Genomic DNA, 24,014 nt, shown 5'->3' with positions numbered 1-24,014 from the left:
AAACCATGGTCTTAAATAAATATCATAATTGTGCATACCATATCGTAGTCTCACAATGAGATATGATTAGTAAAAGGCAAAATGTTTAAAGAGGTTTTCTGAGAAGCAGATGTGGAGTTTAGAGAAGAAATGAAATGGAGATAAAGTATTGTGAAAGCAACAATTGGAGAAAAAAAGGAAATCAAAATAAGATGACATACATATGCAAAGAGTGTGTTGATAAAAAGACAGTATGGGTACAACAATGTGTAATAAGCAACAGAATATAAGGAGGACCAAAAACAAGACAGGTGAAAAGAGTGAGGGATCAGCTTTGTGCGAGAGTTATCTCAACTGAGGAATCTGTAAAGATGAATGTGTGAAAGTGAACTTACTGCAAAGCAGAGGTAGCCTAATATTTGGGGAAAAATAGTGGGGTCCACCTATACCAGACTATTCCATTACTCGGGGAAAAAATGCAAAGGTTCTTCTATACTAGATTATTCCCTTAATGTTTTATGGCATAAAAGTTTGTCAAACTGTTTTAGTTTTCCTATATCTTTTATTTAAAAGTTACTGTAAGACATTAACAATCAGTACTATGTGGATCTGTTAAAAGGACAACATTTTCAACGATCTGTTCATTGCTCAGTACATGACAATCAAGTGGCTTTGCTGTAGCATTGGACACTGGGACACTGTTAGAATTTGACTCATAGACACATACTTGTTCAGCCAGTGCTGGACTAGATCCAAGCCTTAAGTGGTCATCTTTACCGATTCCATTCCTGATATGAACAAGATCATCACTAACAAACTGCCGTTCCTGGTTTCTGCCTACAGCCATCTGGCAATTTTTGTTTGAGTTTATATGATCTGTTTTTTCACTAACACAGGCCGCTGATGGAGTTTCAAGTAATACATCTGATGATAATCTACATACTTCAGAAGATAATGAACTATTTGTTTCAGATAAAACACCAGAACTACATAAATTTTGTGGAACATTTGATGATGATATGGTTTCAGAGTGACTTGGTACTAAATAAGTACTACTTAAAGACTGCTGATTTGTAGACAGACAAATATTTGATATTCTCTGAGGTATGAAAACTGTGGAGTGATTATTAGTTTCTGAGTGTGATATGGGCTCAGGCTGCACATCTAGATCTGAGGTAATTACTGGGACCACATTGTGCACTAATTCAGTCCTAAATTCAGAACTCAGCCCATGTTTGAAATCTTCAGTAACTCCTGCTTCTAATCTTCCTTTCACTGTTATTTCCATCCCCTTTGAAGCTGATCCCAAACTCTGCTCTGCATCTATTACACTAGTAGGTCCAGAGAATATTCGTTCCTGAGTCCGTAATCCATCTTCAGTTGTAGATAAAATTTTCAACTTTGGTTCTCCTCCCACATGTGGCACAAATTCATTTTGAAGGTCATGCCTGGTTCCATTAGTGATTTCTTCGTCTCTAGAGTATGTGTGCAAACCCTCATTATGGACTGCTCTTTCTCTGCTGAAAATTTGGAATGTTCCTCTTGCTGTTTGTCTTCATGTGAAAGGTCAGGCTGTAAAAGTGTGTGAGACAGGAGGTGTGCCTTTAGGTCATCAGTTGAGACACAATGGGTCCCACAGTACTGACACTTTACAGCACCTCGAGGCATATGGCTACGTTCATGTCTAGTCAAATTCACCTTCTGATGAAATTTCTGTAAGAGATGAATGAAAAATTCAGACTGAATATCAAAGAGCATGCATCATTAATTCAAAACGAACCATAAATTCTTTTAATGCAATAATTCTGAATATTATTCATCTATAAGAATTTTAGTTTCAACAACACATTTTGCAGCATAACCTCCTAAACCCAGACAAATTGGGAAGCATGGGTGTTGGATTTAGGAAGCATTCCTGGTATTTGGAAAAAAACCTAAAACCTTTTTCCTTTCAAAACTGGACTACACGCTCCCAAATCCACACTATGTGCTTTTGGTTTGGGACAAATTCCAGGTTTGGGAAGAAAGATCATGCGCCAATAATTGCAACACTGAATCACGATTCAGAGCCCACAACCTGGAAGTGTCTTTCTTTTCTTTTATAACCCAAATCAAACCCATTCATTGGCAGGCCTTCAAAATGCCTCAGTTTTGGAGAATCCAGCATTCAGAACATGCAGGTTTGGAATGATACACTGTAGTAGTAAATTTGATGGCCATACGAATGAGCATACTACATATCACAGGTTTATAGGTTTGCCTGTTGAAGTGGTAAAGTCTACTCTAATAAAAAAAGAAGAGTATAAACAGAATGACTATATGAATGCAGACATGGGGGATGGATTTAATGAGACAGATCTTGAGTGAGAACAGGAACGACAATGAGGAATGAGACATAAAGTTCTGATAATGGCATAGTTGTAAGTCTATTGCTGGGAAATGGGCACCCTTGGTAATTTACCTGTCTGCATGCCTAGAGACCCCCAGCTCTATAAATCTAATTTCAACAAAAGATGCATGCTCATATGCACTGATCTAGGTTATGCTAAATGGCAATAGATTGAAAGATAACAGCCTGAGAGATTTTTCTGTGACGTGAAACTGAAAATACTAAAGCTTCTCTTTCACCCAGAAATTACAGTGGACCATACCATCAGACACCAAGCTTACTAGCAAATATTTCATTACTTAAAAAGAGTTCATTATTATTATATTTTTTTCATACATATTCGCCATTTCCCATGCCAGTGAGGTAGCATTAAGAACAGAGGACTGAGCCTTAGAGGGAATACCCTCACTAGGCCCCCTTCTCTGTTTCTTCTTTGGAAAATCAAAAATGAGAGGGGTGGATTTTCAGTGCCCCTCTCCCTCCCCTTTTAGTCGCCTTTTATGACACACAGGGAACAAGTGGGAAGTATTCTTTCTCCCCTATCCCCATGGATAATTATTATCATTATTATTATTATTATTATTATTATTATTATTATTATTATTATAATCATTATTATTATCACTACTAATATTATCTTTATTATCATTATTACTAGTATTATTATCATTATCGTCATCATTACTACCATTACAATTATTACTATTATTATTATTATTATTATTATTATTACTGCATAACCCCAGGATCCCTTCTCTAAGGGCTGCTGCAGCTTCAAGGCTTCAGTAGCAGAGAAAGGATCTGGAGTGAGAAGATATTCGAAAAGATTGTGTATGCATGTTTCTCATGTGACAATATTAAGTCTAACTGAAAGTGACTTTTCACTCAGTGTAACCACAAGCAAGCAGAGTGAAAAGAGTTTTCCTATGAATGCTCAGATGCTAAAAGTTAAGCTGAATTGATATGATTAATGACCTAGAGTTGTGGCTAACTGCCCTTTACTGAGACTCACAATGCCTCAACTATCTAAATTGTCACTAAACATTATATAAACTTTTGTCTGAAAAGATAACCTTATGTCAAGAGCTTTTGTAACCGATCAAAGTTTTCAACAAGATCAGGCCATGAATGAAACAAATAAAAAGGCTAAATAAAAAAAAATATAAAATTCAAAGAAAAGCCTTTGAGTTTTAAAGGCAATGGGTTGGAATTATCAAGAATGAATTATCAAGAATGACATGAAATTAAAGTGCTCCAAAGCCATACAGTAATTATGCAACAGTGGTTTGCAGAATTCAGGTGATCAATGTAACATTCACTATAGTAAAAGCCCTTCTGGTAATGAAAAGCTTAATTGAACTCAAAAATGGGCAAATAGCATATCAAACTTATAGTCTAACATATCCACTGATAATACAAAGTGGCCTCATTGGTCAGACACTCAATAAACATTGCTGTATGTACTGTACAGGGTAAACATGCATTTACTGACCTGTGCATACATTTATGTTACAAAATCCAGAACGCAGCAAAACACTGTTAAATGGTCTTCATAACCAGAAACTGTAAAATACTTACCTCAGCAGTTGTTGGTGACACACAAGTGCATTACCTGTCATACAGTACTGTAATGCTTGTGGGACTAGAGGTATTGGTGGAGGTGGCTATGGTATTGTGAAGTTAAAGGCGATTGTGGAAGTAGCATAAAATTCCACTTACACTATACTATGTATTACACTTGCACTAACACTCATATACAGATTTATATGTACAGTATGCCACATCTTTATAGATGGCACTACAACATTAACTGTTTGCCAAAATTGTTAACATCTACAGAGCATCGTGCTTTGCAACTGTACAAGAAAAGTTGTACAATGCTTATGTTAACTACTAAAAATATGTTTGGAGAGAGAGAGCAGTTCCATGAACCCACACAGTTTTAAAAATAACATTGTCATATAAATACATAATTTGTGTGGTATGTTGGCTGATGATTTAATATCAATAAGACAAGAAATTATAGAATACATGTATATCATCCTTCTTATAAAATGTGCATGCGTTATTCAAAATGATTAGAACTTTATGGTAAAACAGGTACACTTACCTTATTACAATATTTGCAGGTAAATCTCTTTATGCCTAAGTGAAGAAGAGAATGCACTTCCAGGGATTTGCGCGTTTTAAACAACTTCTTGCAAGTTGGACAAGGAAATGAAGGAGGAGCATGAACTGACTGGTGTTCACGAAGTAAATCCTTCCGATGAAACAGTTTACCACATATCTCACAATTCAATTCTCGAGCAGCCAACCCACCTGATGGATCACATTAACAGAATAACTGTAAATAAGTATGATGCTGAATGTGCTTGATGATAAGGGCGACAGATGTAAGGTATCTGGGTAGAAGAGGTATGCAAACTTAGAAAGTTATAGCAAGCAGTTTGGTGAAAATAGAAGAGGTGGTGAGGCCTCAAGTACAATGAAATGCAGGAAGGCAGCTGGAGCTGAGAGTATTGTGGTTGAGTTTCTTAAGAAAAGGGGTGACTGTTGTTTTTTGGTTAGTTAAGATCTTTATAGTATGTATGGATCACATTGAGGTGACTGAGGATCGGTAAAATGCATGTGTTATGCCAATGGCATGGGGTCAAAGGTTAGTGTTTGATTTACAAAGGCACTGTACCAGGAGAACCAAGGAATTTATGTGGAGTGACCACAGAAACATCCAAAAGATTCAAGTAAAAGTTAAAGGCAATACCTGATGAGTCCCGAACAGACAATTATGTTGGCGGAGGAGTATTGCTTCCCCTGCTTCAGTGAGGTAGCACTAGGAAAACGAACAAAAAAAAATGCCTCATTTGTTCATACTCATTCTCTAGCTGTCATATGTAATGCACCAAAACCACAGCTCCCTATCCACATCCAGGCTCCACAGACCTCTCCGTGGTTTACCCCAGACATTTCACATGCCCTGGTTCAGTCCACTGACAGTACGTCGACCACGGTATACCACATCGTTGCAATTCACTATTCCTGGCACACAAGCAAAACATGAGTGAAGGGTTGTTTGGGCGAGGGATACAATACCCAACATTAAACCTGCCATCATGGCAAAATTTGACTGAAGGTACTTGCAGGCAGGTAGGTAAGTTTCTATCTTCAATGGTGGGGAGTTTAAAGGTTCTAGCCTTACCCTGTAACTTAGTTCTCTTGATTCTGGTACCATCTTTGTCACCCTCTTCTGCCATACCACATCCCTCATACACCCTTTCATTTCTATCTCCATTCCACCTAGTCACACCACATACTCTTCTCAAATAATTCATTTCTACAACCTGGATTCTTGACCTCTGTGACTCATTCCTTGTCCATGTTTTGGCTGCATAAGTCAGGGTACCTCATAAAATAAGCATTCCAGTTTCCTCACAGTGCATTTGTGTATTTTTGTTTTATATCTTTTTAGCAAATTTCCAGGTATTAAACTTGTCTCAATAATTCCATATCTTCCTGGGCTGCTTTGAGTTTAAAACAGTGCTCTTTATGACTTCTATCTGTTGCGAAGCATGTATAATCATAAATCTCTATCATTCTTGACTGCAGAATTCCAGTTCTTTTAATCTTTACAGTTTCTTTTAATCTTTCATGTATGACTGGGGTCATACATGCAGATAATGATCATGCTTCTAAATATGTGAAAACTTCCTCCTTTCCATAAAATTACAACGAACTCTGTCATTCCTTTTCCTCTGAGATAACTACTACAAGATAATTTTTATAACAATAAATAAGGAGCTTAACTGTTATAGAAAAAGTATGTAGGCACAAGACTTCAATTTCTGAGGTGACGGCATGGTGTGTAGTAGTATTGAAAAACTGGTCTATCTTGAAATGATTTAATGAATCAAGAGCAACTTGTGAAGACTGCCTGCCATCATTCCCTATAGAGAGGGAGATAAATACTTTCGAGACTGCAAGTTTCCATGATACAGACCAGAATCTTGTAGTAAATGTGGATTTGCAAGTTCACTGAAACCTGTAATGCATTCATGTGAAACACAGCAAATATAAAAGAATAGAAAAAAGTTAATTACCATGAGCTGCTCGCATGTGAGTGTTAAGGCTGTGCTTTGTAGCCAATGGTGCACTGCAAACATTACAAGTAAAGCTGCCTGTTTCTTTATTCTTTGGATTTTCTTTAAATTCTGCCTCAAAGCTGCACACATGACGGTCTAAGCTTTCCTGTAGAAAATGTATTACCAATTACATTCACATTAGTTAGGACTACCTTGTTACTTGCTCCAATTAAAGACATTCAATAAACAATAAGGGTCAATTACTATCTGACTGGGGCTTATAAACATCTCATAAATTACAGAGTTTTCAAGATCATCACAATTCTTGCAATATGGCTTTTAACATCATCAAAAAGTTGAAATCTAATGTGTTTCATATGACACAAAACAGAAGCTAAAGTTGCCCTAAATGTGAAAACAATGCTGCATTTAAAGACAAATAATAACTTCATTTATTTGGAAAAAGTAACTGAAAAAAAGGAACATTTGGTACTTTTATAACAGCTGATTTATGGAATATGGGGATTCAAAGTTAGGTTATACATTATGGTGTTAAAAGTTCTATTTCTTTTTATTATACAGAATCGCTGTTTCCCACGTCAGTGAGGTAGCACCAGGAAACAGACGAAGAATGGTACATTCACTCATATACTCATAATGCCCACATACGCACATATACATACACATACATACACATATGCGGACATTACACACATGCCCATGTATATATTCATACTTGCTTGCCTTTATCCATTCCCTTTGCTACCTTGCCCTACCTCCCTACAGGAAAACAGCATCACTATCCCCTGCTTACTGAAATGAGTGGAGGAACAACACAGCCATTAACATTGACTGCAGTAGCCTCATATATTATGTATATCCACACTGTGGGAACTTTAAAAAAATAATGAAACCTGTTTTATTCTTTGTTCATGTCATACAAAAGATTTAATTTCTCTAAAACACACACTAGATAAGATAAGATGGTAGATCTGTACTCATGCGTGACAAGGCTCCCAGATGAATATTTTTTCAGGAAAGTCAAGGCCATTGCTATGGTTGACTGCCAGCCAAATGATGCAATATGTATGCACTTACTTTACCATCATATTGTTCTCGTTTCCTTACACCCATATGTATAAGCAATTTCTATACACAAAAATGATATTTGTCCCACTGCAAATGATTGTTTTAGTATTCACTATATGTACATATATTTTTTACATTGGAGTCTACAGTCATGGACACAAGTCCACATCAAGGTGAGGCTTAAACTGAAATATAGAGTGCTTAATGAAAAGGAAAGAGAAGAGACAAGAAAAAGTATCAATATATCTGGGACACATCCAATTATCAAAACAAAATACATGATGATTCCTTAATACAAGGGATTCCAAAAGTGTGTCATATGCATTATCCATCAAGCACATTAACAATTTTATCAAAGGAACACAGCAGCTTCAATACTGGACTAGATAGGGCAATGGCCAGATGATGAACACTAGATTTTGACCTATGAGAAAGGGTAGACATTACAGTAATGAAGCAGGGTGGGTTATGAACTTCCTAAAGCTTGGCAGGGTCATCATTACTTTCTTTAAGCTAATGAAAAGCTGTCCAGATATTCCAGTTCAAATATGTTTCCATTAATATTGGAAGTGACCATTTTAACATACACAACCATCAACTGAAGAGGAAAATTTCTCTCTATTATTCCAACAGTCACATTTCCAACTGACCGAATCCTGTCAACCAACAATATATATTAATGCATAAAAACTAGAATAAATTCTTTTAACAGATCAATCATATTCACAACCTCCAATGATGATTATGTATCATTAACAATAATATACACAATTACCTTCCTGTAATATGATCGTCTACATGATGAGCATGTGTGGGGTGGAGGACCATGTACTGAATAGTGACGCTTCAGTGCCTGCATCGAACGAAACACACCACTACACTGATCACAATGTTGTTCAACTTCACACACATGAACCTCTGAAAGAGGGTATGATTAAATCAAATATCTAGGTGTGATTTCAAACATTATATATACAATGACAGCAATACAAGCATTCTGTACGAGAAAAGTATTTCTACAGGGCAATCAAATCACTACTTTATTGTGACAAGATGCAGGTTAATTGCCTGGATATTGGTTGGATAAGTGAAAGCTATGTGGTGAACCAACACTTCACTGGTTAAGCTGCAATCCTCTGACCTTAGTAGCCATCTTTCTTTCTGACTCACTTACACGAAGACTACTGGCATTCACTCCATAAACATACAATCCCTCCTTATCACACATATTACCTAGCAACACTTGACTCACAAAGCTTAGTAACTTTAGATTTGTCTGTGGTGTGAGCTATGCACTAGCCATACCTTTCAGCAAAATAATAAGGGCAATAGAGAAAAATAGCAGGCGAAAAACATCAGACAAGAGTATAAGGTAGAAGTAGTAAGTAGGAATATTAGCTGGGAGCACTGGGTAGGAGCAGTTGGTTGGAGCATTAGGTAGATGCATTAGGTAGAAGCTGGTGGGGACATTAGGTAGGAAACATTAAAAATGTACTAGATTTGCCCTCTGTCAGTGGCCCATGAAGAGTGAAGCACTATAGGATAAGCAGCACTGGAGTTAATTGGTTATGGAGACTTTTGCCATGGCCACCCCTTAGAGGGAGTTTCTGAGGGGAATAGGTATCAGAGATAAAGACATAAAAAAACAGAGTAGAATAATGCCTCAGTCCCTGTAGAAGCCTCTATTTCACTCATTCTTCAATCTTCCAAAGTGGGCAAATTTAGACCACTAGCCTTTCCCTGTAACCCAGCTTTCTTAATTCTGTTTCCATCTTTGTTGCTCCCATCTGGACCTCCTCAATTAGCTCTCTGTGCTTCTTAGTTATGGTGACCAAACCTGAAAAGTATATTCCAGTTTTGACTTTATGTAGTAAGTGAACAGCTGTCTGGATATTTCTTTATCCATGAAGCTGAATGCAATTAATCTGGCAGCAGATTAGGAATGTTGCTGACTCCCTCTCTCACACACAGATTCTTGCTGCCTACTTCTTTCAAGTTTTGGTGTACAGCATGTGGTCTGCCATGTGAGAGGCCCAGATTGTAAATGACCATATGTAAGGAAGAATGTGTGTGTGAGAAAGACTAAGAAACAGAAGAATTTACATGTGGCATTTATGGGTTGAAGAAAGCATATGGCAGGGTTGATAAAGATAATCTGCAAGTGTTACGTATATATGGTGCAGGTGGAAAGCTTAGTATTACATAAAGATGAGGAGTTTTCATAGAGAGTGTAAGGCATATGTGCTCTCTCATATCTAGCTTTCTTTCTGGCTGATCTATCTCTATAGCTGTTTATGGATCAAACTCTCCCCTCTTTCTCCATCAACAACAGTGCCCCTCACGATTCTTTCCAGTTCCCTACACTTCTTTCTCCTTTTTATCAATGATTCCCTCTTTTCCACAAATAATGACTCAACAATGCATTCCTCTACATCTTTCAACTCTGATTCTTCTTCCCTCACTTGATCTGCATCTCGTTTTGAGACTACTTGCTTAATAAACTCAGACTTGGACAAAACATTTCAATAGAGCAGACAAAATCTGGTTAAGTTTAATGCCTCCAAGACCCAGTTTCTGCCCATCTCTATCAAAAACTCCTAACAGCTTTCCTCCCTCCTTTAATGGTTCACTAATTCCACCTCTTGACTTGATGAACATACTTGGTATTACTGTAACTTCTGCTCTTTCTTGGAAACTCCACATAATGGGGAAAGCTCAGTCTGCTTCTGAGAAACTGGGAGTCCTGTTCAGATGTTGAAATTTCTTTTCTTTGGAACAGTTACTCTGTTTATATGAAAGACTGATCCATCCTTGTATGGGGTACTGCTCTCACATCTGGAATGTTTCTAGCTCTGCATCCTCACTTGACCTGCTTACCTTACACTGCAATATTGGTTCACTTTCCCTCTTCTACAGGTATGACTTTGGTTTTTAGTTGGGGTGTGTCTGAACGCAGAAAACCTTAAAGTGGGGTGTTTTAGATGTCTGGGAGTTAACATGGTAGTGAACAGAACCAAGGGAGCAGAGGTATATCATAGATTGGGTGAAGGGTGAAGGTTTTAGGAGCATTGAATATGTGGAAAGAGTGGTCACTTCCTGTTAAGGTGAAAATGGCTATGTCTGACAATACAGTAGTCTCAACGATGTTGTATAAATGTGAGGCAAGGGCTATAGATAAGCATTTATAAAGGAGGGTGCATGTGCTGGAAAGTAAAAGTCTGAGAACAATATGTGGTACGAGGGGGTTTCAACGAGTAAGTACTGATAGGGTAAGAGCTTGATAAGAAAAAAAGATTATGGCTGAAAGAAATAAAGATGGTGTGCTGCAATGGTGGAAATCTAGAGAGAATGAGTGAGGAGAGGCTGACAAAGGATGTGTTTCAAAAGTAGAGGGGACAAGGAGAACAGGGAGATCATACTGAGATGGAAGAATGGAGTAAAAGATTAAGATTTAGTACTTGTGGCCTGAGCATGCTTGGCATGCAGTGGATTGGAGTGATATGGTTTACAGGACTCCTCTGACAACTATAAGTCACACTCTCACCTTTGCTCCTCACATTAACCATACATACAACACAACAAACCATTTCAATATACCCCAAGACCCTTTATGCACTTGATGCAACAACCACAGCAGTGATAACAAGCACTTACTAAATTGCCTTGCACTCTCTGCAAAAAGCTGCACACACAACATCACTATATTCTCTGACCAATGATCCTGACCATTGGAAGTGGCTGGATTTCTGAGTGCTGTAAGAGCCTCATAAGGATAGTAGGGACTCCTGGGGCAAGAATTAAGTATACATAAATGAATATATATACCTTGCTAATGTAAGAAATGGCGATCAAATATGAAAAAATATGTAAAATAAACAAGCTATGAATTTTCACTACCTACCATACCCAACACGTGTTCGGAACCGGTGATTACAGCAGGAACAGTGGAAGGGATGTGTGTGGGTGTGATAATGGGCACGAAAGGCAGATGCATCAGTAAATTCCTTGCCACAATCTTCACATGAAACATGTCCGACAGATGCGACTTGACGACTCTGGCAGAAGGGGCAATAATGCTAAGAAATATCATATGGTGTTAAATCTAGTGTGAAGGAAATAAAATCACATTTAGCGACAGCAAGAGAAAAATAATCAGGAGTGTAAATTCAAGTGGAGAGAACTTGAAGGAAGTGGAGTAAGTATCTTAGATACCTGGGAATAAATGTGGTAGCAAATACAATCAGGCACATTGAGGAATGTGTGGAAATAGAGGTCACTGTCTTTAAGGGCAAAAATAGGTATAACTGATGACAGTAGTTCTGATGGTGCTGTATGGAAGTGATGTGTGGATCTCAGATAAGAATTTAAAGAAGAGGGTGGATGTGTGGGAGATGAAATGTCTGAGGACAATATGTGGTGTGTGGAGGTTTAACTGAATTAGAAAAAAAGAGGGTAAGAAAGAGATGTCAGAAGCAAAGTATATATGAGAGAGCTGAAGAGGGTGTGTTGAAATGGTTTGGATGTTTGGAGAGAACGAGGGAAGAGAGGATAGCCAAGAAGGTATGTATGTCAGAAGTGGAGGGAGCAGGGAAAAGGAGGAAACCAAGGAGGTGAAAGGATATGGAGAAAGATGCTTTGAATGTTCATACTCAGTTTCTTTTAATAAAACTGAAAGTTGCTTTTTTGCTTGTAATATACAACTGAGACATAATGCGTCATCACTTAGTATAAATCTCAAGAAAGAAAGCCTGTTTTGCTCAGATATGATAATGAATCATAATCTTTGGGAAAGAAACTATGCTAAGAAAATGGTACATATACTAACCTGCCTGCAGAGTGGAACATGGTGTGCCAGGCTGGTGCTGTTACTGTATGGTTTGCTACAGAGGTCACACTGGTATTGTCTGCTGTGGCTAGCTATATGACGCTCCAACAGTCTCTCGCTTATAAAGTCCTTGCCACATATATTACACTAGAGCATCAAAAGAAATGTGTTATGACTAGATCCCAGAAGAATTGGGATTTCTGCAAAACATCAGTATCGAATATATCTTTGTCTTTCAACATTGCTTGGAACGCAGATATACATGCCTATGAATGAAGTAACAGATAACAAAGCCCCAAAGATATCAAAAAAACAAACTACCAGTGTACTTGACATGAAGTAAAGCCACATGTCAAAATCATTATTCACCTGCCTCTTGAATTCATTTCATATATCTTATAAATAGTGAAAAGACTGGTATGAGGGAATATTCGTGTAGTTATGATGCCATAATATAAAAGGCAATAATATATTTCCCACTATAACACCTTGTGTCAACAGCAATTATTACATATGTTATTGTTGTTACTGATACTGTAGAGGTTTGGGTTGGAGGGGGGAGGGGGGTCTCACATTGTTGCATAAAACTGAGCACCAAGCATGTTCAGGAAGGAATTTCTGCATTATCTTCTTCAAACCCTTTTAATATGAATGAAAATGTTCAGCTGAGTGGATTTATTCCTTTTTAGCTCTAAAAAAGCATGGAGAAATGTTGATCTATAAGTAAAGTCAGACATTTTGATGCTGAAACCACAACAATTGGGAGTGTTCTATGGAGTTAGAAACATATTTGTTTTGTTTTGTCCCATTTCACCAATAATTTGTGATGCCCATGATTTGGGCATGTTTCCTCCATGCAATATCAATCATTTAAAAAAGAAAACAATATCTTTCCTGTCCATTCGACATCCTCCCAAACCAAAACATTGATCACACTGGTACTGTCTGCTGTGACTAGCTATATGACACTCCAACAGTCTCCTACTTATTGAGTCCTTGCCACGTACATTACAATAAAACAACAAAAGAAATGTGTCATAACCATTTTTTGGGATGCTTCCTTTACCAAGGATAATATCAAATTTGTTCATGTAAGTGAAGAAACCAAAGAGATTGTTAATACTGAAATCCATTTTTAGTACTATATAAAGACTAAAGAATGTTGAGGGTGGCTCAGTGCTTGGCACATGGTCAATCAGTAGGAATGCTAACAAAATGATAAAAAAATATGATTCAGTTAAGCTCACTTTAAGTCAAAACTGTATGAAGTAGCCCACTTGAAGAACCCACATGTCCACTCAACATGATATGGTCAAAACCCACTAATGAACCAGAAGATGCAATACCATCCTCTCCTCATGCCAACCCATAGTGCTCTACACATGCTGTACACTAAAGGTTATACTGGTGAACATCACTCATATATATATTTTCTCACTAGTTTTATATGCCTTAGATGTGAACTATTTTGGGTTTCATTTTGTCTGAAAAGTCAAAGTTGGGAATACTGGAGGGGGTCAGGGATGTAATCCACTTCTGCTATGGAAACCTGTCCAACTTAAGTGATTCCACTGGGTGATTTTTCTGGATATGGATTCTCCATTCACACTGAGGTCAGTATCCATCAAAAATTTCTATTGTTATCAACTACATATCAGTTACATGCAGTAGATCGGTTCATAGAGCTGTGTCCACTCAAAAACATCCTCAACATATGTCTATGGTGATAAATTGAAATGAACTTTCACACTTATATGGGGGCATCCTACTTTTCCACTTTAAACATTACACTGATTTGTAATAATAGACCAAAATTTCCAATTGTATGTCCACTTTCTTCCACTGCATCCAATGACAGATCATTCTTTTAGCAGTTAACATTACTGGGATATCAAATAATGCATCATCTAAAGTACTTGGGTAAGAAATGACAGTTGTTGCAACCTTAGTTTGTTCATAATAATCAGAGAACAGCAATAAAACAGTCTCATCAACAAAATACCTTCCTTTAATTTGCTCAAAGAGTTTATCAATAACATAAGCATGGAAACCTTCAGCATACAGATTTAAACTTTAAATTTTGGAATAAAATGTAGCAATGAAAAAGCTGTGCATATATATGCTTTACATCATTCACAAGAATTGCTTAAACAGGATGTGAGACCAGTGTGAAATGTATTCAATCCTTTACCTGAAAGAATAAGCTGACTTTGACAGAAGGGCAGGTCTTCACATGACGTTCCAGGGAAACCATGTTGGAGAAGGAACGACTGCATCGTGTGCATTTCTTGTTTTCTGGAAATATTTTTTCTCTGACAATACAGGAACAGTGGTTTAAAAACTATTTTTAAAATCTGGTTACCTAGTAGCAAATGTGAACAAAATTACAAGAATGAGGTGAAGCATAGGGATAAGACAGGATGGTTTGAGAGTAAGTCTGTATGAGAAGGACCTGGAAGAAGTGGACTACTTTAAGTAACTGGCAGCAGGGATTGAAGTAAGTCATGGGGTGGGGGAACAGGGATTAAGGTCATGGTTGCACTAATCAGCATGTGGAAGGAAAGCTCAGTGTCCTTTACAGCAAAGATGGCAGTCTGAAGATAAAGTAGTCCAGAGAACGTTGTATAGAAGCAAGTCTTGGGCTCTGAATGCAAAACAATGGAAGATGGTGGATGTGTTAGAAATGAAATGTTGTGAGGAGAATATGCAGTGTGAGATGGGTTGACTGTGTGCAGAATGACATTGAAAGAAAAGTATGGAAGCACACACAGTTTGATTGAGAGATCTAACTACAGTGTGCTGAATTGGCTTTGATATATGGAGTGTATGGGTGAAGAAAGATTGACTAAGGGGATCTGAGAGTCTGATGATCAAGGGGATCTAAGGGTCAGAATTACAAGGAGAAAAGGGAAGGGGGAGACCCAGATGGAAGGATAGAGTGAAAGAAGCTTTGGGGCCAAGGGGTATTAACACTGAGTAAGGTATGAATCATAAATGAGACTGTGTGGTGGGGTAGCGACAGGAACAGATGAAGGCAAGCAAGTATGAATATGTACATGTGTATATGTCTATCTGTATGTATATGTGCATGTATGGGCATTTATGTCCCCTTCTATGACACGCAGGGAATGCATGGGAAGTATTCTTGCTCCCCTATCCCCAGGGATAATATATATATATATATATATATGAGTGGATGGGCCATTCTTGGTCTGTTTTGTGCTGCTATCTTGCTGATGCGAGAAACAGCGATTAAGTATAATATACATAAAACGAACAGTAGGCTTCACAACTTAAAATGTCCTTTCCCTAACTGATACCACACACATTTTCAGAATGTCCTTCAATGACAGAGCAGTCTACCTACCTTTTACTTATCTCTGTTCAGCCTGCAGTTCTTTGATCCCTGGTAAATAAGATACACATTAAAATTTCTGATCCATTTCCACTCTTTGCCTCTCAATACAACCACATGGTACAATCATATTTCATATATATTTGGATATCTGCATACACTCCTATCAGTAGATAAAATGAAATATTGCATCACTGAAGACCTTCCTGTCGCAATGTAACCCATCTTACCCTGTTTCTGGATGCAGCACAGCCTTAAAGCTTCAAGAGCCCCATTACAAGGTTCTGGCACTGCATAACAAACTATGTACACAGTAACAAAGCTAATATCTGATTATGCCTTCTTTTCAAAGTGTAGTAAAACTTTCGGAGATGTCAACTAACAAAACTTTCTGATAGGAAAGTAAACAGCCAGATATAAGTATAATACAGTAACTCCTTACCGATTCAGTCTGGTTACTGGCATTAATTTCAGGCTGCTAACTTCAATGGGCAACAAACTAACACAATAAAGGAATTTTTAGTTTTGAATATACCCTTGTGTTTGAGGTAATGATGCTCCAAGAGGTCTGGATTAAGAAAAGATCGGCCACACAGTAAGCATTTTAGGCTCTTCTGTTGGCCTCCTTCAGGGCACGTATGTTTCTGTAAACTTTCCTTGCGAGCAAATACCTGTCAAAAATGAAAAATCTCTGTCTAATGATACTGCATGTGCTATTCTCTAAATTCAAAGCATAATGACATAGAGAATCTCCCCTAGATACTCTGTTCTAAACATAACATCAACTTCAATATCATACTTCTGTGGATGCTTTAAGTATCATATTCTATTACTTAACTTTCACGATGTATTCATCCTATCAAGTATTACTAATACATAATTTACCTTAAGTTTCAATCCTTCATTAGAAAGCAAACTGAAAATCTGAATACTGATTTACTGGCATGAGAAAATTTTTTTCCTCTGAAATGCTTTTGATCTTGATTAATCAACATCATGACATGATGGCAAGATAAATTTGATGGAGTATGAGTCTGAAGAGGGATAACCTGAAAGAAGTGGACTGCTTTGGGTATCTGGAAGTGGACATGACAGAGAATTACTCTATGGGAAGTGAACATGCAGAGAATTACTCTATGGGAACTGAAGTCAGTCAATGGGTGGGAAAGGAGACAAAGGTTAAGAGTACATAAAGGAGTATGACGAAGGAGGGTTCACTGTCTGTTCAGGTAAAGATGAGTACGCTTGAATTTATAATAGTTTCAAAGGTGTTACATGGATCTGGATCTTAGAAACTAAGTGTAAAAGAATGAAAGAGGATGCTGTGTTGCAAATTAAATACCCAAAGAAAATTTGTGATGTGAAGAGATTTTATGCAGTATGAAATAAAGGTGTAAGAGTGAGATATGCATGGGACAGAGCAAGCTGGAGTAATAAGGTATGGGGGGGTACGTTATCAATGGAATGAACAATAGCCTGTATAGAGTTAAGTGGAAACCAAAGAATTAGTCTATGGGACTTGGCTGTGCATTATTCATGAGAGCTAGAGAGCAGATGAGGCTGTTGCTGGGTCTGTTCCTACCTCACTGAAGAGGGAAATGGTGAACAAGTATGAAAATATACATAAATCATTATCATTATTACTATATATGACCCAAAGAACATATGACATACATCCTCATGTTCAGAATGAGTGTCTCTGATGTTGTAATCACCTATACTGTATAGGGAGGGAGTTTTACACTCAAGAGGCCTCTTTTCTTGAACATTCTCTATCATACAACCTAAATCTCCATATGTTGTCTGCATTAACCATGTCTAGTTATTTCATTTCATTCATCTACTTCTCATACTTTAAAAGTACTTCCTCTTTTATCAAGTTTCTCACCTAATTTCATGAATGTCCTGTGGTTGTTCTATCCTTACCTCAGTGAATTGTCTAAGGTCATCAATCAAAAGGCTGTGATTAGATTATCCCTCATTGTTCTCTTTTCCAAGGTAGGCAAATCTATGTCCTCTAGCCTTTCCTTGAGACTCAATTTTGGTACCATCTTGTTACTCTCCTCTGGACCTTCTATAATAGCTTTTTGTGCTTTTTTGGTGCAGTGACCAAACCTGAGAAGTATATTCTAGTTTTGGCCTTATGTATGATGTGTACAGCTTGCTGAATAATTCCTTATCCATGAACTTCAATGCTATTCTTACATTTGCGAGCAAACAGCTGATCTCTTAACTATTCTCATAAGATAGGACTCTGGGGGCAGGTTTCTCTTTTTTATGTTAGCTGAGATGAGATGGCACAGGCAAATAAATGCCCTAATCCAGGTTTTGTCATTAATGTACTGAAATGGTTTGGTCACATGGAAAGAATGAGTGAGGAAAGATTGACAAAGAGGATGTATGTGTCAGAGGTGGAGGGAACGAGAAGCAGGAGACCAAATTGGAGGTGGAAGGATAGAGTGAAAAAGAATCTAAGCGATTGGGACCTGAACATGCAGGAGGGTGAAAGGTGTGCTGGGAATAGAGTGAATTGGAACCATGTGGTATACCGGGGTCGAAGTGCTGTCAATGGATTGAAACAGGGCATGTGAAACGTTTGGGGTAAACCATGGAAAGTTTTGTGGGGCCTGGATGTGGAAAGGGAGCTGTGGTTTCAGTGCATTGCACATGACAGCTAGAGACTGAGTGTGAACAAATGTGGCCATTGTCGTCTTTTCCAAGCGCTACCTCACGCTAGCGAGCTAGCATCAAGAACAGATGATTGAGACTTAAAGGAAAAAATGAAAGTAAAACCTCTCATCATAATGTTCTAGTTCACGGCAACTGAACTCCATTGTGCCAGTGATTATTAGCCTGTTCTTCAATTTAAAACCATAACTTTTCCTTGTTTTGAAAACATGTACTGGCACATCCTATCCAGAGGAAGTCCTGTCCTGTAGCTTTGACTTCTACAATTTTGAGTCTTTGAATCCCTTCTCAACTGCCATTCCCTTACACATCTTGAGTCTCTGTCCTCTCTCTGAACATCAATATAGCTTTTGCAATACAAGATCCACATGTGATATCCCTTCTTTTCTTACTAATGAATGGTAATCAAATGTGAAAGCCTATGGAGAATTCTATGTCATAGCCCTTGATATGTCAAAAGTGTTTGTGGTATGGTATGTGGGTCTCACCTTCAAGCTTCCCTCTTTAGGCTTTCCCTCCTTATTTTGTTCCCTCTAGCTTATCTACCTTTGTACACATATGTTTGAAAAGCTACTTAATGTAATCAAAATTGAAAAGACAGGGGACCCTGAGTGCATAAACAGTCCCCACACTATATAAAAAGGTAATTCCACTTCAAAAATGAAAATATTTCAACAGTATTACAGATATTAGTGACCTTCAGACAATACTGGCAAGTGAAGTCACCAGTATGCTTTCGAAGATGCCGTAACAGGTACTGAGCCTTGTGGAAATGCTTGGTACATATCTGGCACTCATGGGGACCTTCCACATGCTTAGTTGGGAGAGCTGATATTCTCTTCAATCCCTGTAAAACTCAAGAAATTAATCCTCAATTAACTGTTATTAATTGATGAGCAGAAATACATAACAACACACAAGAGACAGTAATGCGCAACCATGTATATGAGTGTAGGGTCACTATAGTAAATGGAAAAGACCTAGAGTTCATCATTTGTTCATAAATTTGGTAAGAACAAATTAAAGAGCATTACATATTACCAGTAATACCCACCTGGTTATCAGGTGGGTTAGTGACAGCTGCAAAGTGAGCCAGCATTTGAGTAATTGTCAAGTTGCATTCCTCTGACCCAGGTAGCTGCCTAATCTTACTGCCTTTCCTACATATGGACTACTGGCATTCTGTCCACAAACATACAATCTCTCCTTGTCAGACACAACACTTGACAACACTTAACTCATACAGCTCTTTCTTCGTAACTGTAGATTTTCCTGTGGTGAGCGCTATGTGCTACCCCTACCTTTTGGCAAAATGGTAGGAGCAATAGACAGAAGTAAGTAGGAACATTTAGGTAGGGGCATTAGGTAGAAATATTAGTTAGGAATGTTAGGCAGGAGCACTAAGTAGAGGTAGTCAGTAGGAACATTTTGCAGGAGCCTCTGCAAACACTGCACTAGCTTTGCCCTCTGCCAGTGGCCTATTAAGGTGAGACACTAAAGGCTGAGTAGCAGCACTGGAGTTCACCAGTTATGGAGACTCTATTACTGTGGCCACCCCTCTTGAGGGGAGTTCCAGAAGGGAACAGGAATCAAAGATATTGACTGATTGATCGATATAGTTTATAATATCATATACCAAAAACACGATGAATGTATTTTACTGTGATATAATCACTTGCCTCATCTCACCTACATGAACTGCAAATGTTCTACTGCACCATCCACATTTCCATTATCTTTCGGACTTTCAGCCATATTTTTTAGCACATAGGATACACTTTTTTTCCTATAAAATGCATTTGTCTAATACACTGAAGGTCTGGGATATATTGACTAAAGGACTGGTAATACCCTGAATTCCAAGTGCCATCATATACAGGATCTCATAACCTCTGTGCTTAATAAACCAGTATTTTGCAAATGATCAAACGATTTTGAACCATATATTTCAGACCATTTAATACTCTAGCTGATAAAGAGGATGAAACAGTAAATTGCCTCCAACACCAGTACTAAAGGAACCAGGCTCCTCTCCTCCTGCACTAATATCTGAGGAACTGTGCTCCTCACTTAAAGTGCTATCATATGGCTTACTGGATCTGACACCCTCTATATCTAATAAACCAGAACCTTATAAATGATCTCAAATATTTAAGTTATTTTACACGGACAGGCAGATACAGATGGGTCATGATAGGGCACAATTCAGTACAACAACAATAAGGTGTTGTTGTCTATCAAAAGTTCAGCTAGCCAGGTGCTGTGAAGTGCAGAAGCTGCACATGCCATGCTGTCCACTGCATCAGTTCTCTGCTAGCATTCAAAGAGTAAGGATGTATTATATGCCACCTGCATATTTCTATAATTCTGTCCACTTGAACCAGGCATCAACATGCCTAAGCATCCAGGAACATACCTCTTTATTTTTCTTTCCTCCTGGATCATCTATGGCATCTTCATCTTCACTTAGAACTTCATGTTTCACCAATACCTCAGATTCACCTCGGCAATCTAAAAAGCATGATAAAAAGACATCATGCAACTCCTGTTATTGAGAGGTAATACATGTAAAGTGTGCCACCATTCTAATATATGTGATAATACTATAAACAAACAAAATCTGTGGTTTTAAGTGGCATTAAGCCACTGAAAACCTACCTGATTCTGACTGAAAATTCATTTGTTGATGTGCTGCTTGCTGGTGGCGATGAAGATGAACTGAGCTGGAAAATGATCCACCGCACTCTTTGCACACATGACATCGACCAACAATCCACAAGAGGTGAGCCTAAGGTTCATAAATAACTAAAAGTGAATGGGAACTGATAATGATACATGGCAGAAAGGTATACGGAAGAAAGACAATGAAAACAGATGAATTATAGTGATTATGGGAGAAAGGGTACCAATTTTCTGGGTAATAATTATGAGGCAGTAAATCTATCAAGGAATCTGAGCCTCCCTGCCCTATGCCAGCCAACAGTATTGGGACTGGGGACATTAGTTCTGGAAATGAATTCCTGCAAAAGGCATAAGACTGTATGATCTACCTAATGTAAAATGAGTGTGAGGTTTAAAGAATAGATGGAAATAATGACAAATTATAAAATCAATTGTGTACAATATCTTGCAGTATAGAACAATAGACCTTACCAACTAAGATGAAATAAGAAAGGATAAGAGGGCATCAAATCAAGAAGTGAAGGCACAGATAAAAATTGATGAAAAGTTAGCATTAGGTAGGAAATCACAAATGGCAGAAAGGAAATTTTCAATATGATTTTTCATTTTATTTACTTATTTATTTTGCTTTGTCGCTGTCTCCCGCGTTTGCGAGGTAGCGCAAGGAAACAGACGAAAGAAATGGCCCAACCCACCCCCATGCACAATGTATACACACACACGTCCACACACGCAAATATACATACCTATACATCTCAATGTACACATATATATACATACACAGACACATACATATATACCCATGCACACAATTCACACTGTCTGCCCCCATTCACTCCCATTGCCACCTTGCCACACATGGAATACCTTCCCCCTCCCCCCTCATGTGTGCGAGGTAGCACTAGGAGAAGACAACAAAGGCCCCATTCTTTCACACTCAGTCTCTAGCTGCCAAGCAATAATGCCCGAAACCACATCTCCCTTTCCACATCCAGGGCCCACACAACTTTCCATGGTTTACCCCAGACGCTTCACATGCCCTGATTCAATCCACTGACAGCACATCAACCCCGGCAAACCACATCGATCCAATTCACTCTATTTTTCATTTATGTTCTATATATATGTTTTTACTCCCATTCAAAATTTATTCTAAAAACATTAAGTTTCTTTATTTCATTATAATCATTATAATCATCTACACTGTTACTCCATTTCCTTGCATCTTGCCACCCTGTCCCTCTCTCTCATCTATGAATTTCCCACACCTATGTTTTTTTTCTTTCATTACCATATTCTCTTCATACATCCATATCACCTATGCACTATGAAATCTAGGATAATGTAAAGTACATGAAAAATAAATACATACTTTTAAATGAGTAGCAAATGGAAGAAGTTTTGTAAAGTTATCCCCACAGTATTTACAAGACCATGGACGAGGCTCACGAGCTCCTAGTGCACGTGCAGGAAGTTGTTTCACCACATCGGAACCTGCTACACAGATTTCTGCCAAGAAAAGACCTTTGACTTTTCTGAAAACCCATATTTATGGAAAGATTTTCTTTACAAAAGATGTTTATAATCAAGAAGATATCACATCAATTAGATTCAGCATAAGAGAACAAATAAAGTAACAACTACTTCTGAATGAATACATAATACATATTCAATGAAAAAATTGTTATACCTGACTTTGGTTCTCTCAACTTGTAAGACTTCCTCTTAGGGGTAGCTGATGGAAATGGCAAGTCCTTTCTGTTACTACCCTGAGTGGATTCTTCACATGTATCATTTCCATTTGAACAAATTTCAGACTGAAGGTCATCATTAGCATAGTGTTCACTGTGAGACAAATCATAATTTTCTGAAGCTGCAGTTATAGTAAATGTCACGATGCATTCTGGTTCCCTCAGGGCTTCTCTGCTATTTACTAACTGTATACTCTCTGCTGTATTTGTCCCAGACTGTGAAACATATCCAATCATGTCTCGACTTGAAAATTGATCCTTTTTCACTTTCTGACTATTATCTTCATGTGTATATCCACAGGCACTTGATGACTGAATTGGTGTTCCTTGTACAATTTCATCTGAATGACATTTATCTATCATGACATGACCACTTGTGGTGGCTGGATGTCCAAAAAACTGATTGCCACTTTCACCTTCCCCGGAATTATGAGTGAAGGTGACTTGACCTCTTCCTACCACAATCCGTGAGAGTGAGTGGGATATATGAAGATGGGCTCCAGATGGAAAAGTTGGCAGTGACTGTTTAAGGGGATTCCTGTGTGCGTCTATTGGTGTACTAACCAAAGTCTGACTCAAGCCAAGTGCTTTCAACTCTTCTTTAACCTTCTGTTGATAGAATGGAGCATACCACACACGCAGTTCTGATCCTTCTTGAATTTCCTCAGCTGCTATATAATATATCAAATCATCTACCTGTAACAAATGCCTAATAAACAAAAAGAAGAAAAAATATCTAATTCTATACATAATAACAATAGTTACATGCAATAATTTACATAAAAATTCTTCGAATCTCTTAAATGCTTTTTGCTGGTTTAAAGTGGAAAATTTTCATAAGTTGGTTTTCCTGTGATAAATACAGTGGTCATTTCAGCTCTATACTATACATTATTTGCCTTTGGTCTTAACTTTATTCAGCATAGCAGATTCATTAGCAATATTAATACTTTTGTATTTCTTCAGCTGCTAAATGATACAAATAATCCTCTAAATGTCATACATAAAATGGCATCACAATACACAATAATAACCATAATCTTAAAACATTTAATAACAAACAAAAATAATAATTATCCATGGAATGGAAAAAACTGATCTAGTAGCAATGTCCTATCAGCACACCATCCCAGAGAACTGTGCGCTCCAAATGGCTTTAAGTAAGTGGTTTGATGACGTC

The 24,014-nt window shown here is 37.8% G+C and overlaps 1 protein-coding gene across 1 annotated transcript in view; it reads right to left on the bottom strand.

Moving 5' to 3' along the window:
* Positions 1 to 521: 521 nt before the first annotated feature.
* Positions 522 to 24,014, bottom strand: part of LOC139759880 (uncharacterized) — a 33,187-nt gene continuing 9,694 nt past the window's right edge. The window contains 14 exon segments of the mRNA XM_071682417.1: positions 522 to 1,488; positions 1,491 to 1,692; positions 4,479 to 4,687; positions 6,463 to 6,610; positions 8,309 to 8,451; positions 11,435 to 11,588; positions 12,359 to 12,505; positions 14,550 to 14,653; positions 16,249 to 16,384; positions 19,099 to 19,248; positions 20,818 to 20,912; positions 21,060 to 21,189; positions 22,456 to 22,592; positions 22,774 to 23,530. Coding sequence (XP_071538518.1) covers positions 566 to 1,488; positions 1,491 to 1,692; positions 4,479 to 4,687; positions 6,463 to 6,610; positions 8,309 to 8,451; positions 11,435 to 11,588; positions 12,359 to 12,505; positions 14,550 to 14,653; positions 16,249 to 16,384; positions 19,099 to 19,248; positions 20,818 to 20,912; positions 21,060 to 21,189; positions 22,456 to 22,592; positions 22,774 to 23,530 — 3,435 coding nt within the window. The 3' untranslated portion in view covers positions 522 to 565.

This window comes from Panulirus ornatus, chromosome 34 (assembly GCF_036320965.1).
Source record: "Panulirus ornatus isolate Po-2019 chromosome 34, ASM3632096v1, whole genome shotgun sequence".
In the NCBI taxonomy this organism is placed as follows: domain Eukaryota; kingdom Metazoa; phylum Arthropoda; class Malacostraca; order Decapoda; family Palinuridae; genus Panulirus; species Panulirus ornatus.
This window is presented reverse-complemented; position numbering and strand designations above follow the sequence as displayed.